The sequence below is a fragment of the Danio rerio genome, chromosome 20 (genome assembly GCF_052040795.2).
Source record: "Danio rerio strain M-AB ecotype USA chromosome 20, GRCz13ab, whole genome shotgun sequence".
Taxonomy (NCBI): Eukaryota; Metazoa; Chordata; class Actinopteri; order Cypriniformes; family Danionidae; genus Danio; species Danio rerio.
In genome coordinates this window covers 1271978-1288472 of record NC_141040.1, presented here as the reverse complement: position 1 = coordinate 1288472, position 16495 = coordinate 1271978, and the positions used below count along the sequence as shown (strand labels likewise).

The 16495-nt window shown below is 40.5% G+C and overlaps 2 protein-coding genes across 3 annotated transcripts in view; both read left to right on the top strand.

Annotated features, from left to right (window-relative positions):
• lats1 (large tumor suppressor kinase 1) overlaps positions 1-16495 on the top strand; it is a 777671-nt gene that overhangs the window by 37112 nt on the left and 724064 nt on the right. The gene's annotated exons all lie outside the window — the stretch shown is intronic.
• The window catches only part of ankrd6b (ankyrin repeat domain 6b), a 38392-nt gene that overhangs the window by 7732 nt on the left and 14165 nt on the right, over positions 1-16495 (top strand). Inside the window, 3 exon segments of one of the 2 annotated variants that reach the window (NM_194423.4) lie at positions 1272-1527; positions 9499-9597; positions 14823-14921. In NM_194423.4, coding sequence (NP_919404.3) covers positions 1402-1527; positions 9499-9597; positions 14823-14921 — 324 coding nt within the window. In that variant the 5' untranslated portion in view covers positions 1272-1401. 2 annotated transcript variants of the gene reach the window in all.

Genomic DNA, 16495 nt, shown 5'->3' with positions numbered 1-16495 from the left:
GTGTGTTTATTTCACACTCTTAGTGCTCTATTTTAACGATCTAGGTGCAAAGTCTAAAGCGCATGGTGCAAAAGCTTTAAGGATGGATAAATGCAGTTTGCGCTGTGCCTCATGGTCTAACAAGGTTGTGCTCATTTTAATGAATAAGTTTTGGGTATGTTTGAACATAACATTCATCAAATCAGAGTCTTGCTCTCGTTTCCTTGAAGAGTCAGTTGTGTCGCTCCATGGTGCATTTGCTATTTACATAAACTGAACACTTCACTAGCGAGAAAACAGTTAAACAGAGCATCTGCAGCGGGAGGATAAAGAACGAGCCTCCTCCATTCAGCCTCTTTACTTTACTTTTCCTCTTTACTCCTTTACTTTGGTGGAGTGAGGAAACGGTGGAAACTCGCTCCACTGAACACATCCATTAGCCCACATGTTTAATCTCCTTTGTTAAGCGAAAATTAGGGTTGTGTTGGTCTCTAATTAGCAACAAATTGCACAAAACACGTCCTACACCTTTGCTGCGCCGGAAGTATGATAGGGCTTAGTGTTTTAGAGTAAAGTTTTACTTGTCATCGCATTCTTGTCAGTCCAGTACCAGAGTTATCACCTTCAGTTCTTCTCAAATATACGTCTGACTATCTATACATGGGGGCAGCACAGATGCACAGTGGGTAGCACAATCGCCTCACAGCAAGAAGGACACTGGTTCGAGCCCTGGCTGGGTCAGTTGGCATTTCTGTGCGGAGTTTGCATGTTCTCCTCATGTTGGTGTGAGTTTCCTGCGAGTGCTCCGGCTTCCCCTACAGTCCAAACACATGTGGTACAGGTGAACTGAATTTGCTTAATTGTCCGTAGTGTGTGTGTGAGTGTGTGCAAGAGTGTGTGGGTGTTTCCCAGTGTTGGGTTGCAGCTGGAAGGGCATCCGCTGCATAAAACACATGCTGGAATAATTGACGGTTCATTCCGCTGTGGCAACCCCTGATTAATAAAGGGACTCAGCTGAAAAGAAAATAAATGACCTAATTTTGTGATCTATATACTGGTTTACATGTCTACTGCACATGTTTCTAACTATCTACATCTGCTTATACAGGTTGACATGCACACTTTCAGAGAATAAATAAATCTTCTTCAACCACAACTAACCAGTTAGAAATGGGCTCACAGCTGCACAGACCGGCCTGCTGTTGTGTCACATTGTCTTCACTCGCATCCGCTGTTGCGTACTCTGGAAAAGTGCTGTTATGTCAGTCGCATCATTTCCTGTTTTCCTGCAGGATTCTCTTCAGGACATGAGGGCTGGATCCCTCCACGCGCTGGACATCTATGGTTCGTCTCTTCTCTCATCCCGTGGCCGAGGGACTGGTTCCCGTTGTGTGAGCGCAGCAGTGAGTCTCCCCCTGATTCATGAGCCAGCGCGATGCCTCCTGTGTGCGGGCTCTCTCTGAGCGTCTCCTCATAGCCTCGCACAAGGGCCAGGCCGACCATGTGGTGCAGCTCATCAACAGAGGCGCCAAGGTAGCCATTACCAAGGTCAGTGCAGCGCTTTTCTTAAACCTTTTCGTAGAAAGTTCAGAAGTATTTATAACATCACTCGATTCGTTTTTAAAAAGGCAAACTTAAACCGCTATTACAGCTAAAACCGAGTCATAAATATTAGGGTATACGATACACTCAGCTCACGATACGATGTGTATCACGATATAATGTTCACGATTCGATATGTATCATAATATTTGGAATAAAAATTTAAAATTTAACTGAAATGCAAATTTTACCAAGTAAACAATTTTTTATGTATTTCTTTTGTTTCAACTTGTTAAACTGAACCTTGTTTAAGAAAATAAATTAAACAGGCCTGTCTCTGGAAAATAAAACTATTTAAAAACTTCTTAAAAATATTATTGAAATGACAGAGACAAAATTAAGGAACAGTTTAAGTAAAGGTGCAAAAAAAATAAGCTTTCTATTCAATTGAATTTAACAGTAAGAGCTTAAGGCTTTGCTTGGTCACTTGCGTTTTTTGTGTGTGCAAAAATAAATCCACATTTCCAGGTATTTAATTCATATTTAAATAAATTCATTTAGAGATATCTCTAATTACAATTGTGACTAGTCAAAACTCATTTAGAGATATCTGCAAATATTTTTCAATGGAAGTCAATGGAGGAATATGACTAGTCACAATATATTTGCAGATATCTCCAATCTGATTTCGTACTAGTACAATTGTAATTGCAGATATCTCTAATTGTCATTCTGACTAGTCGAATTATAATGATGACTAGTCAAAATATAATTAGAGATATCTCTAAATATATTTATGGATAGTCAGAACAAAGGTTTAAATGCTAAAACGGCTTGTCATACGCGCGCGTCTGTCCGCCCTCTGTAGTAACAGCTCACGGTCAGCTCACGTCATGTGTGATTTTGCGGCGGGAACATTATATGAAGACAGAATGATATTTAAGGGTGAATTGTACCTTATAAATACAGTATGTGACTCTTTCAACACCATTAGGAGGTATCCCTGTCGCTGTGCAAAGTATGTAAATCACTGTGAAGACTTTAAAACTTAGGATGTTTGACCTAGTATGCGTGTCAAAAGCGGACGAGTCTAAAGCAATGACTGTACAACCGAAATGTTGCCTGACGTCTGATTTTGTGAGGATGGGCCATCCTCTATTTCAGCTCCACTCATCTTGGTCTGCTAACATTACTGCTGCTGCAATCTGAACTCACGTGCGACAGCAGGTGGAACGTAGCTCACGTGCAAACAGCTCAACTAATAAGAGAAAAAGGACGTCATATCGTAATCAAATCGTCATAACGCCACGATGCATATTGTGACATTTTTGCATCGCAATAAATCGTACAACGATAAATCGTTACACCACTAATAAATATACAAGGCTGGTCTCTGATTGATATGACTTTTAGTCTGATGGTAAAATTCCTAACTTTAAGCTTCACTAAGTAAGAAAATAAAGATGAATAATCTCAAAACAGTCCTAATCATCGAACACAATCTGATCTTGCATTGTATTGTGTTCCTAAAATAGGATTATTATGATGTTGCTCGTCCTGTGAGGTGATTTTTATGTCACGTGTCAATATTTCACATCTCGTGTTGATGAGTTCTGGCCTTCCGCATCTCTCCCCGTATATCTGTTATGCATGTTACGCATTTCTGCATCTGACCTGAATTGAGCTGTAATCAGCACACAGTGCCCTCTGCCCTGCAGTAATTATATATACAGCTTCCATAACTAGTAATGATACACTATATGCACTCTGCAAAAACAAAAAAGAAATGTCTGTGTTGGAAATCGAGGAAGTATTTTATACTAGAAAAACATCAGGCGTGCAGAATTATGATTGGATACTATTATTTATTTACTTTTATTTTATTTTATTTTTTTCCTTTTATTTTTATGCCAAGAACGAATTACATTATTTATACAGAAGATTTAAATTTTTTATACATATAAAACCCACTTTAACAAACCCTAAATACACTGCCTAAAGAACGATAAAAAATAAATAAATAAATAAAAAATAAGAAAACAATTAAAGGAAAAGTAATTATAAAAAAATAATAATAATAATTTTAAAAAATTGTAAAAAAGGGCTGCCAAATCTTAAAAAAAAAAAAAATAAATAAATACATACATACATACATAATTAAATAAAATAATAATAAATACATATAGAAATAGAGTGACAACAGTAATGGGTGATACGATCAGGGATAAGGCTGTGCTATCTTACAATGGTAAGTTAACATAGAAGAAGCTTGAGATTCTGGACAGAGAAAGAAAGGACAAAGGGATTCCAGAAAAAAGATTCCAGTTACATACAAGACAGTCACATTATTCCCCAGGAAGTACACTTATTGCAGAGAAATATGATAATAAGGGTTGCCATACATATGAGAATTTGCTAGAGCCTCTAATTGAATGTTTAATTTTTTCCAAGTGTAAATATAACATCAGATCTTGAAGCCAGTGTGATGCTTTAGGTGGATTTAAAGATTTCCAGTGCAGTAAAATTTGTCTGCGAGCCAGCAAAGATGCAAAGGCTATTATGTTTTGTTGTCTTTGAGTCAGACTCAGTTCGTCAGGTGGAATCCCAAACAAAGCAAATTCTGCACATGGCCTAAGCTGTACTTCACACACTTTAGACAATGTATTAAATATAGTTGACCAGTAAGGAGTAAGCTTAGGGCACAACCAAAACATGTGAGACAGGTCTGCTACGCCTGTGTGACATCTTATACAGGTCTTGTTAGAGTTAAAAGAGGCTATCCGAGATTTACTTTTTACTTACATATTTACTTGTTTACTTTTTTTAAATATCCATTTACTTATTTACACACTTAACCATTAGCTTATTTTCTTACTTATTTACATACTTGTTTACTCTTTTTGCTTATTTACTTACTTATTTACTTCTTTACGTACTTATTTAACTATTAGCTTACTTATTTTCTAATTTATTTACGTATTTACATTTATTTATTTAACTATTTGCTTACTTATTTGCTTGCTTCTTTACTCATTCATTCATTCATTTTCTTGTCGGCTTAGTCCCTTTATTAATCCGGGGTCGCCACAGCGGAATGAACCGCCAACTTATCCAGCAAGTTTTTATGCAGCGGATGCCCTTCCAGCCACAACCCATCTCTGGGAAACATCCACACACACATTCACACACACACTCGTACACTATGGACAATTTAGCCTACCCAATTCACCTGTACCGCATGTGTTTGGACTGTGGGGGAAACAGGAGCACCAGGAGGAAACCCACGCGAACGCAGGGAGAACATGCAAACTCCACACAGAAACGCCAACTGAGCCGAGGATCAAACCAGCGACCTTCTTGCTGTGAGGCGAACGTGCTACCCGCTGCGCCACTGCGTCGCCTCTGCTTCTTTACTTTTTAATTTTTTATATACTTGCCGTTATTTTGGCGTTATATATTTATATAGATGGCTTAGTAGTTAGCACTGTGGCCTCAGAGCGAGAAGGTGGCTGGGTCAGTTGGTGTTTCTGTCTGGAGTTTGCATGTTCTCCCCGTGTTGGCATGGGTTTCCTCCGGGTGCTCCAGTTTCCCCCACAGTCCAAACACATGCGCTGTAGGGGAATTGATCAACCAAACTGGCCGTAGTGTATGAACGTGTGTGTGAATGAGTGTGTTTCCCAGTGCTTGGCTACAGCTGGAAGAGCTTCCACAGTGTAAAATATATGCTGGAATAGTTGGCGGTTCATTCCATTGTGGTAACCCCTGATGAATAAATGAATAAAGCCGAAGGAAAATGAATGAATATATGAACTGTATATGACTTGTTTACCAATGTACTTATTTTCTTACTTATTTACTTACTTTTGTATTTGTTTACTCTTTTATTTCTATATTTACATGTCTATTTACCTTCCTCTGGCACAATTTGAGTCATGATTGAGAAGTTGTCAATAAATTTAACCTCAGTACTGTGAAGTATAATAATGATGTAGTTGGTAGTTCATTCCGCTGTGGCGACCCTTGATAAATCAAGGACTAGACTGACGGAAAATGAATGAATAATAATGATGTGAGAATAGGTGAAGGGCAGCATGGTGGTGCAGTGGGTAGTGCTCTCGCCTCACAGCAAGAAGGTCGCTAGTTCAAGTTGGCGTTTCTATGTGGAGTTTGCATGTTCTCCCTGTGTTGGCGTGGGTTTCCCCCACAAGTCCAAACACATGTGGTACAGGTGAATTGGGTAGGCTAAAATTGTCCGTAGTGTGTGTGTGTGAATGGAAGTATATGGGTGTTTCCTAGTGATGGGTTGCAGCTGGAAGGGCATCCGCTGCTTAAAACATGTGCTGGATAAGTTAGCGGTTCATTCCGCTGTGGCGACCCCGGATTAATAAAGGGACTAAGCCGAAAAGAAAACGAATGAGCTGTGCATTATGCCGATATACTGTATATAGTGTGGAGAAAATAACAAGTCTGCTGTTTTATTTCATGCTGTATTGTTTATTTATTGATGTGGTGAAATATTGTTTATGCTAATACTTTTTCATCATCATTTATTCATGATTGTGAGACATTTACTATTGTTTATTATTATTATCATTTGTTTTTAAAGTGCTGTAAATACGCTATTATTCTAACCATCATTTGGTTTGTCTTCAAACTGGACTGGCTTCATTCCTGAGTGACTTTAATGAGCCCTCATAAATCTTTAGTGACCCCTAGTGGAGGTCACGACCCCCAGGTCACGAAACACTGATCGATCTGATAATTTGAGAGTTTTTAGTTGTTATTGAAAGAGGAAGGACAAGTAAGGACAACAGATCTCTAAACCGTAACTGAGGTCAGACAGCTCAACACTGGCTATTTTCTAGAGGTAAAGCAGAGGTAAGAGTAAAATAAACACCTCTAAGATGAAGACGACGATGATGATGATGATGCAATTTTATTTATTTATCTCCTGATGTTCTCTTAGTCTCTTAATATTTAATGCTGTGCTGCTGAAAATACACTACACACTCAAAAATAAAGGGACTAAATCTCTCACTGGGGTGGTACTTTTTCAGAAGCTGCACTATTGTGCCGTACAGGTGGACATTAGTACCTTTAAGATACACTTTTATCATTGTAAGGCTCACTTTTATACCTTTAAAGTACTATGAGGTACACATTTGTCCTATTTAGGTATTAATATGTACCTTTTAGGACCTCTTAGGAACCCTTCAATTCAGCTTTATTTGTGTAGCACTTTTCCAATGTAGATTGTGTCAAAGCAGCTGAACATAAATGGTCATAGTAACTGGATAATGGTAGTTCAGTTTTTAGTATTTAAGTTCAGTTCAGTTTAGCTCAGTTCAGTGATTAAAATAAATTCCTTTTTCTCCACAGTTATCATACCATCAGGATTATGTTCTAGTAACTTTGGAAATCTACTAGCGACAGTGGATTGTGAGCAAAATAAGCCAATCTTGTCAAGTCTTGTTTTTCCGCACTCAAAAAAAGCCTTTGCTGCTTGATCAAGCTACTTCTTTAGAATGATCACAAATCTTGAGGCAGATTTTTTGGGGACAACTGAATTGTTTTATGTTCAGTTTAAATGTGTCACGTTGACTTAATGGATTTGTGTTGGGACGGCATGAATGAATTGTGTTAGACCTTCATTTCCACAGTGAGCGACTCTAAAAGTTCTTAAAGTTGGACTCTATTTTAGTTAACGAAAACGTTCTTTAGTTTTAGTGTTGGTTTACTGAAATAACCTGTCGTCAGTGTTTGTGTGCGCGTTTAATATCCACCCTGATACACGTTCCGTGAACACTAAAAGCATCAGGCCACGCATCAGCAGTGTGTGTGTGGAGTGTTACGTAAGTCTCTGTCTCTGTGACGGGCTCTTCTGGCAGCAGGAGCATACGGCTGGTCCTCTGAGAGATTAGGACTGATGATGTCACGCTCATGCTAACTCATGCATTTATTCAGTCGCTCGTTATGTAAACACTGTTACCGCTTCAGCGCAGACATCTGCAGATTTACTCTGAGGCTCATCACAGTCACGCGAGCCGCTCGGTCACACACGCACGCACACACACACACGCACACACACACACACACACACACACACACACACATATATATATAGCCTTCATTACAGTTTGTGTTTGTTTCAGTGGCTGATTTTCTGTGTGTGCATTGTGTATGTGTGTTAGAGAGTGTGTATATGTGTCTTTGAGTGTATGTTTGTCTCTTTGTGTGCATGTGTGTGTGTGTGGGAGTAAGTGTGTGAGAGAGTGTGTGTGTGTATATGAGTGTGGGTCTGTGAGTTTGTGTGTGTATGAATCTGTGTTTGTCTGTGTGTGTGTATGTATACTATATGCGTGTATGTGTGAGTGTGAATTGGTGTGTGTATGAGCGTGTGTGTACCTGTATGTTTGTGAGTGTGTGTTTGTATACTGTGTGTGTGTTTCTGTGTGTGAGTTTGTGTGTGTATGAGTGTGTGTTTGTCTATGTTTGTGTATAAGTTTGTGTGTGTATGAGTGTGTGCGTGCCTGTGTGTTTGTGAGTCTGTGTGTCTATACTTTGTGTGTGTGTGTGTTGTGTGTGTGTTATGTGTGTGTGTGTGTGTGTGTGTTTCTGTGTGTGAGTTTGTGTGTGTATGAGCGTGTGTGCCTGTATGTGTGTGTGTGTGTGTGTATACTGTGCGTGTGTGTGAGTTGGTGTGTGCATGAGCATGTGTGTGTGTTTCTGAGTGTGAGTATGAGCGTGTGTGTGTGTGTGTGTGTGTGTGTGTATGTTTCTGTGTGTGAGTATGAGTTTGTGTGTGCATGAGCATGTGTGTGTGTGTGTGTATTTGTGAGTCTGTGTGTGTGTTTCTGTGTGTGAGAGTGAGTTTGTGTGTGTATGAGCATGTGTGTGTGTGTGTGTGTGTGTTTCTGTGTGTGAGAGTGAGTTTGTGTGTGTATGAGCGTGTGTGTGTGTGTGTTTCTGTGTGTGAGTGTAAGTTTGTGTGTGTATGAGCGTGTGTGTGTGTGTGTGTGTGTTTCTGTGTGTGAGAGTGAGTTTGTGTGTGTATGAGCGTGTGTGTGTGTTTCTGTGTGTGAGTGAGTTTGTGTGTGTATGAGCGTGTGTGTGTGTGTTTCTGTGTGTGAGTGAGTTTGTGTGTGTATGAGCGTGTGTGTGTGTGTTTCTGTGTGTGAGAGTGAGTTTGTGTGTGTATGAGCGTGTGTGTGTGTTTCTGTGTGTGAGTGAGTTTGTGTGTGTATGAGCGTGTGTGTGTGTGTTTCTGTGTGTGAGTGAGTTTGTGTGTGTATGAGCGTGTGTGTGTGTGTTTCTGTGTGTGAGAGTGAGTTTGTGTGTGTATGAGCGTGTGTGTGTGTTTCTGTGTGTGAGAGTGAGTTTGTGTGTGTCTGAGCGTGTGTGTGTGTGTGTTTCTGTGTGTGAGAGTGAGTTTGTGTGTGTCTGAGCGTGTGTGTGTGTGTGTTTCTGTGTGTGAGAGTGAGTTTGTGTGTGTATGAGCGTGTGTGTGCGTTTCTGTGTGTGAGAGTGAGTTTGTGTGTGAATGAGCGTGTGTGTGCCTGTGTGTTTGTGAGTCTCTGTGTGTATACTGTGTGTGTATTCTCTGTCTGTGTGTGTGTGTGTGTGTGTGTGTGTGTGTGTGTGTGTGTGTGTGTTTAGTGACGTATCAAGACACAAATGTGTATAATATCATGGTGTTACACAGGTCTCACAGTGAGATGGTGAGTTATGAGCACATGACTGATACCCTCATTCCTCAGAAGCGTTTAGATCACGCAGACTGAGTTTCCTGTGAGGCTTGGGTTTAGGCATAGTGTATGGTGGGAGTGATAGAAAACACCATATGTACAGTATAAAAGCATTAGAAACATGGAATTTCCCCACAATTCACTAAAACAAACTGTGTGTGTGTGTGTGTGTGTGTGTGTGTGTGTGTGTGTGTGTGTGTGTGTGTGTGTGTGTGTGTGTGTGTGTTTGCAGAACGGCAGGACGCCTCTGCATCTGGCTGCCTATAAAGGCCACATTGCTGTGGTGAGGATTCTGCTCGCCGCTGGTTGTGACCTGGACATTGAGGACGATGTGAGTAGAGAATGTTTGTGTATGTAAAATGTTTATGGATGATAAACAAATCATAGACGGCCACCTATTGATTGCAGATCATGCCGTCTTTAAAATAAATATTAAATAGTGAATGAATTCACCAAGTAGACTAGATATTGGATATTTGCTGCATTATGTAGTTTTTAACAAATGCAAACATTTAAAGGAGACCTATTACAGCCCTTTTTTGTACAAGATATAAAATAAGTCTCTGAAGTGCCTAGAGGGTGTGTGTAGTGAAGTTTCAGCTCAAAATACCACACTAATAATGTCTTATAACTCTCTGAAACTGACCCTATTAGGCTTTAATCCTATCTGTGCTGTTTTAGTGGCTGTCGCTTTAAATTCAAATGAGTTTGTGCTGTTTTCAAAAGAGGGCGGAGCTACAGATGCCTGTGTGTCAGCATAGTTGCAGATTCAAAACAGGGCTAGCTTTATCTGTGTGCCTCAGCAGACATTTAGGGACTGAAGACAACAAGTCTTAAGGTGGGCAATAGTATTAAATCTTTGAACTTCAAAATGCGCCACACATTCTCTACTGGAGACAGGTCGGGACTGTAGACAGGCCAGTCTAGTGCCTGTATCCTCTTGCTCCACAGCCAGGACAGTAATGTGTGCAGATTGTGGTTTTGCATTGTCTTGTTGAAATATGCATGGGCGTCCCTGGAAATGAAGGCAGAATATCGTGCTGCAAAATCTCTGTATGCTTTTCAGCATTAATAGTGCATCACAGAAGTGAACCCTATACCGACACAACCCTATACCATTACAGACCCTGCCTTATGGACGTGTTGCTGGTAACAGTCTGGATGATCCTTTTCTTCTTTGATCCAGTGCACACAGCATCTATTTCTCCCAAAAAATACCTGAAATGCTGATTCATCTGTCCACAGTACACTTTTCAACTGTGTGATGGTCCATCCCAGGTGCCTCTGAGTCGACGGCGCTTCTGGACACTGTTAACATAGGGCTTCCTTTTGGCACACTACAGTTTTCACTGGCATTTGTGAATGCAGCTACGTATTGTGGTACTTGACAAAGGTTTGCCGCAGTAGTCCTCAGCCCATGTGGTGATATTGTTTATAGATGGTTGAGGATTCTTGATGCAGCGCCACCTGAGGGATCGGAGATCACTGTAGTTCAGCTTAGGCTTGCGCCCTTGTCCTTTACGCAGTGAAATTCCTCTAGATTCCTTCAATATTTTAATGATGTTCTGCACTGTTGAAGGTGAAATATCCAAATGTCCTCCTCCTCCTCCCATTGTTTTTAAACATTTTAATAAACTGGCGATCCTCTGCCCACCTTTGGTGCTAAAGGACTAGACCTTTCTTGGATGCTGCTTTTGTACCAAGTCATAAATACAATCACCTGCTTCACATCACATCATTATTTCACCAGTTTACTAGCCATAAACTGATCCTGTCACAACTTTTCTGAAATTTGTTGCAAGAACCAAAATTGGAATATGTGTTCATTTAGAAAAACAATCATGAGGAACACATTAAATAATATTGGTTGTGTTGTTTGCAATGAAATACAAGTGAAAGTAAATTTAGAAATCTTTTTTATTTACGTTCTCCATACTGTCTCAACTTTTCCTGATTTGGGGTTGTGTAAAAGAATTACACATGTACATGTTCTCAGTCGGCGAGGCAGTGGCGCAGTAGGTAGTGCTGTCGCCTCACAGCAAGAAGGTCGCTGGTTCGAACCTCAGCTCAGTTGGTGTTTCTGTGTGGAGTTTGCATGTTCTCACTGCCTTCGCGTGGGTTTCCTCCGGGTGCTCCGGTTTCCCCCACAGTCCAAACACATGCGGTACAGGTGAATTGGGTAGGCTAAATTGTCCGTAGTGAATGTGTGTGTGGATGTTTCCCAGAGATGGGTTGCGGCTGGAAGGGCATCCGCTGCGTAAAAAACTTGCTGGATAAGTTGGCGGTTCATTCCATTGTGGCGACTAAGCCGACAAGAAAATAAATGAATGTTCTCAGCATTTATATAAACTGTTGGTCACACTTTATTTTGATGGTCTCTTTGTTGAATTTAAGTTACATTGCATCTACATGCCGACTAATTCTCATTAGATTATAAGTAGACTGTTATGCCAAGATCAGACTGCATGATTTTCAAAGTGATCATGTCACAGATGTTTTCGCACTGCTTGACTATCTGGGCTGGCATTTTGTCGCTGCTTTGTTTACACTGCAAGATGGATCGGCAACAGGGACTTTCACATTGCATGACTTTACCATAGGAAGAATCGCCGACAACTTCGTCCAAACTACGCCTCACAGCCAAAAACATGTAGTATATATTTTGTTATTAACGACATAATGAGAAAGAAGCCTTTAATGGGGTAGAACGTGTCCATGTTTGCTCACCTGGGTTTAAAGGGAATTAGCCATTTCTCCTCAACGTTGATAATAAACTAATTTCTTTCTGTATGAAACGTCAAACAGACACGGGTGCTCCTGAGTTCTGTCAAACCTCCACTAGTTTTTCCTCCATTTTGTGGGTCCAAATCAACTGAAAAAGAGCGCTTTTACCTTCTCCCCCAGCCTCCCGCTGGCCTGCAGCAGGTATACACACACACACACACACACACACACACACACACACACACAAGTGAATGCCGCTCTCTCATTGGCTGTAGGCGATCGCTGATGTTATTTTCAGTCAAAACTCAATTCACACGGCATGATTTGAATCGCCGACAGCTCCAGATATTCAGCACACCAAATATCTCGCAGGCATCGGCGACTCATCTGCGATTCTCTCAGATCGCGTCTTTGATCGTTCATACTGTGTGATTGTCACTCACGTGCACGAGCAGCGATTTGCCTGTGATTTCAGGCATTTGTCGGCGATTTCTCAAAACCTGTCGGCGAGCCAAAATTGGGGCTAAAATCACGCAGTCTGAACTAGGCATTAGGTTGGGGTTTTGGTTGGGATTAGGATTAGGGTTAGTGTAAGGCGCCATGTACTTGCAAAGTTATAGTCAATTAAAGGTCTGTTAAGCAGCAGTATCAACATATATTAAGCAGACAGTCTGCTAATCCTCAAATGGATCATCAAAATAAAGTGTTACCAAGCTGTAAATTAATTGACTTTACAGGAAATGTGTGATATTGTGATATATTGTTGTCAGGGTCTGAGACATTTGTCAGATCGCCCAGCCCTGATGTGAAAAATAAATCACGTGTTACTCAGTTCCAGTTACCTGCGTGTCTTTCCAGACCCATGACGTTCTTCTGTTCAGCACAAAAGGAGATGCTTTCAGGGAACTCCAGACCAGCAGCATAACTCATGTATTATATTTCAGGTCAGGTGTTGAACAGACCACCGTATATTACAGCCACTGCTGGATGGTCTTTTGAAACTGATACGTGTGGTGTTTTCCATTTTGACCATTAGTTTCTGGTTATATTCACACACTGCTGACACACACCTGTGTTTAAACCCCTTATAAAAATGATTTTTACACACAAGGGGAGCTGAGCTCACTCTAGCTCACTTGTAGTTCACAGGATAGAGTGCTCTACACCACAGATAAGTCCAGTAAAGGATCGCTAAATAATAGGAAATGTTAGATGTGTTTGGAGCATGGCGGAGAGCCAGGAGTAACACACACTGCATTGCCTTTCTTAAGGGATAGTTCACTCGAAAATAAAATTTACTCACTGTTTACTCCCTCAAGTAGTTTCAAAAGATTTTCCTATGTTAAACAAGAAGCCTTAAAGGGTCATGAAACCCCCTCGTTTCAGCAGGGTGTTTTCACACCTCTACTTTGGAAAAAGTCAGAAAAGTGGGCGTGTCCAGCTCTGTTTAGGGGGGAGTGTCGGAGGAACTAAAGAGGGAGGGTGTAGGAGTGTCTATTTGGGCATGCGCGAGTTTTAGAGTCAAAAACACACACACACAAACACAAAGGGGAGAAAGTGACTGTGTTTACATGGACATCTGTAATCGAATTATTTGCCAAATGATTAAATGGTGGACTTTAACTGCAGTTTGGCTCTTTCATTCAGGGAATTCATTCATGCCCCTTGTGACAAACGAGATATTTGATTGGAGGAGCTGCTGTAAGCGTGTATTTTTCATGCAATGTTTGATCCCGCACGGCGAATGAGAGAAAAAAAACTCTGCATTTCCCGAAAACTTAGATGCACACGGCAGGTAGTGTCAGAAAGCCGCGTGTGTTATTCCGGTCACAAAATGCGGTGAAAACCCTACACGAGGCTAAAGTTTGGTTGTGGTGCTAACATGTTTACACTCGATGCAATAGTTAACTTAGTTCGATACGAACAAACTGAATAAACAAAGAGCACTGGTCACTCACTTACCAAATCTGTAGAGACAGGACAATCACCAGCAACTAGAGCCGCGTCTTTATTAAGAGGAGACTACAAGCGAATCCGGATCTCAGCGTTTGCAGATGAGAACAGCTCTCAGGTAAACAATAATCCTCCTTAGACACGTAAGTTATTGTTGTCGAGCGTCGCGTACACTGTTAATCCACACGTGACTCCAGCTGAGCTCTCACAGAGAGAAAATGAAAACAAAACTTCACTGCAGCAAACTATAAAAGCAACACTTCACGCTTGTTTTGCCAACACAACGTGGCGTCTCTGTCGTCTAAACACTGTGACAGTAATGAATATTAATGAAGTTGCACAATAGAGCGCGCTGATTGGTTTGAACCGAGCTTTACTCATGCATTAATGCAGCACACTGTAAGACGTAATAAGACACACTCTGGCACAGACGTTCAGTCTGCACGCTGGAATACACGCTATTATGTCATGACCGTGACGCAGCTTCAAAAAATCGTTTCAAACCGGAAGTACGAATTTGCTTGAAATAACGCAAAAACAACCAATTTACACTTTTTAGTGAGATATAGGTGTCCTAATAGTGTTTTTAGCAGTGTGGGACACATATACCACTGTCAACAGCTCAACACATGTGTTTTGGTGTTTCGTGCCCCTTTAAAGAAAGCTGAAAACCCCTAACCACTGACTTCCATACTAGCAAAAACAATCCTACAGAAGTCACGAAGGTTTGATACTGAATGAGCGGAGTAATTGATGACAGAATTTTCATTTTAGGGTGAGCTGTCCTTGTCGTTGTTGTCCATAATCAACACTGTGTGAATCACCACAGGATGAAGCAGGCCGGACTGATGTTTCAGAAATGTGCCTTCTCGCTCTCAGGGTGACCAGACGGCTTTACACAGAGCAGCGGTGGTGGGAAACACAGATGTCATTTCAGCCCTCGTTCAGGAAGGATGCGCACTAGATAGACAAGACAAGGTAAATATACTTCATCTCAGGCGCACATGTGCTAGAGGAAAGTTACTGTAGCGGGAGTCGTACGTCACTTTATATTTAAAATGTGTGAATAAAAGATAACACACTCAGTCACCCGGGTGTAAATTATAAATAATAATAACAATAAATAATAAAGATGAGTTCTGACAGCGCACTGATGTGAAGTCGACAGCACATTAAGCTACATGCTAAAGCGCAAGTTGCCAAATACATGAGTGCACATGCAATATTGATTAGAGTCTAAATGTTTGAACTTCTTTGTCGGGACAAACTTTGAGGCTGACTTGAGAAAGTTCAAGCTTAAAGTAGCATGAAGTTTACAGAAGTAGCTCAAAGCTTGGAAGTTTTGAAGGAAAAACAGTCCGCCAGAGAGATCCACATATCTAGCATATTGAACACTTTTAGCATTGTGATAAACTTGCTATCAAAATTTAGCATTATTTTATTTTATTTTATTTTGCACAACCATTACCAGCAAGTCTTATCTTGTTGCTAGCTTGACTTTTAACTTGTTATTAGCATGTGCTAGGCTTTGCTAGTGATATGCACAGTATATACATTGATGGACAGATGGATGTGCTAACATGAATGATCAGTGCTAACAAGTTTTAGCATATATGTAAGGCATTGTCAGCATATTTCTAGGAATACACACATCCGTTTTTTAGCATGATAGCACATTTAAAGCATGTTTGACATGTTGCTACTGTGTCAGATTAGCAGAGTGCTAACATTTTTCCTGACTGAACACTTTCAACATTTTCACTATCATAATTTACCATCATTGTTTTGTTTTTGTAGTGTAATTTAGTATACATCTTACAAGGTTCTTTTTTACTCCAAAATATGTTACCAACATGTTTTATTGGGTTGCTAGCTTGCTTTTTAACACATTATTAGCATGTTCTAGGCTTAGCTAGTGATATACGGTATAGATAGATAGACAGACAGACAGACAGACAGACAGACAGAATGGATGGATGGATGGTGGGACAGGCTGAAGGATGGAAGGACGGATAGACAGACAGACAGATAGATAGATAGATAGATAGATAGATAGATAGATGATAGATAGATAGATAGACAGACAGACAGACAGACAGACAGACAGACAGACAGACAGAATGGATGGATGGATGGATGGATGGATGGATGGATGGATGGATGGATGGATGGATGGATGGTGGGACAGGCTGAAGGATGGAAGGACGGATAGACAGACAGACAGATAGATAGATAGATAGATAGATAGATAGATAGATAGATAGATAGATAGATAGATAGATAGATAGATAGATAGATAGATAGATAGATAGATAGATAGATAGATAGATAGATAGACAGACAGACAGACAGACAGACAGGATGGATGGATAGATGGATGGATGGATGGACAGGCAGAAGGACAGACGGACGGATAGACAGATAAATAGATAGACAGACAGACAGACAGACAGACAGATAGATAGATTTATAGATAGATAGATAGATAGATAGATAGATAGATAGATAGATAGATAGATAGATAGATAGATAGATAGATAGATAGATAGACA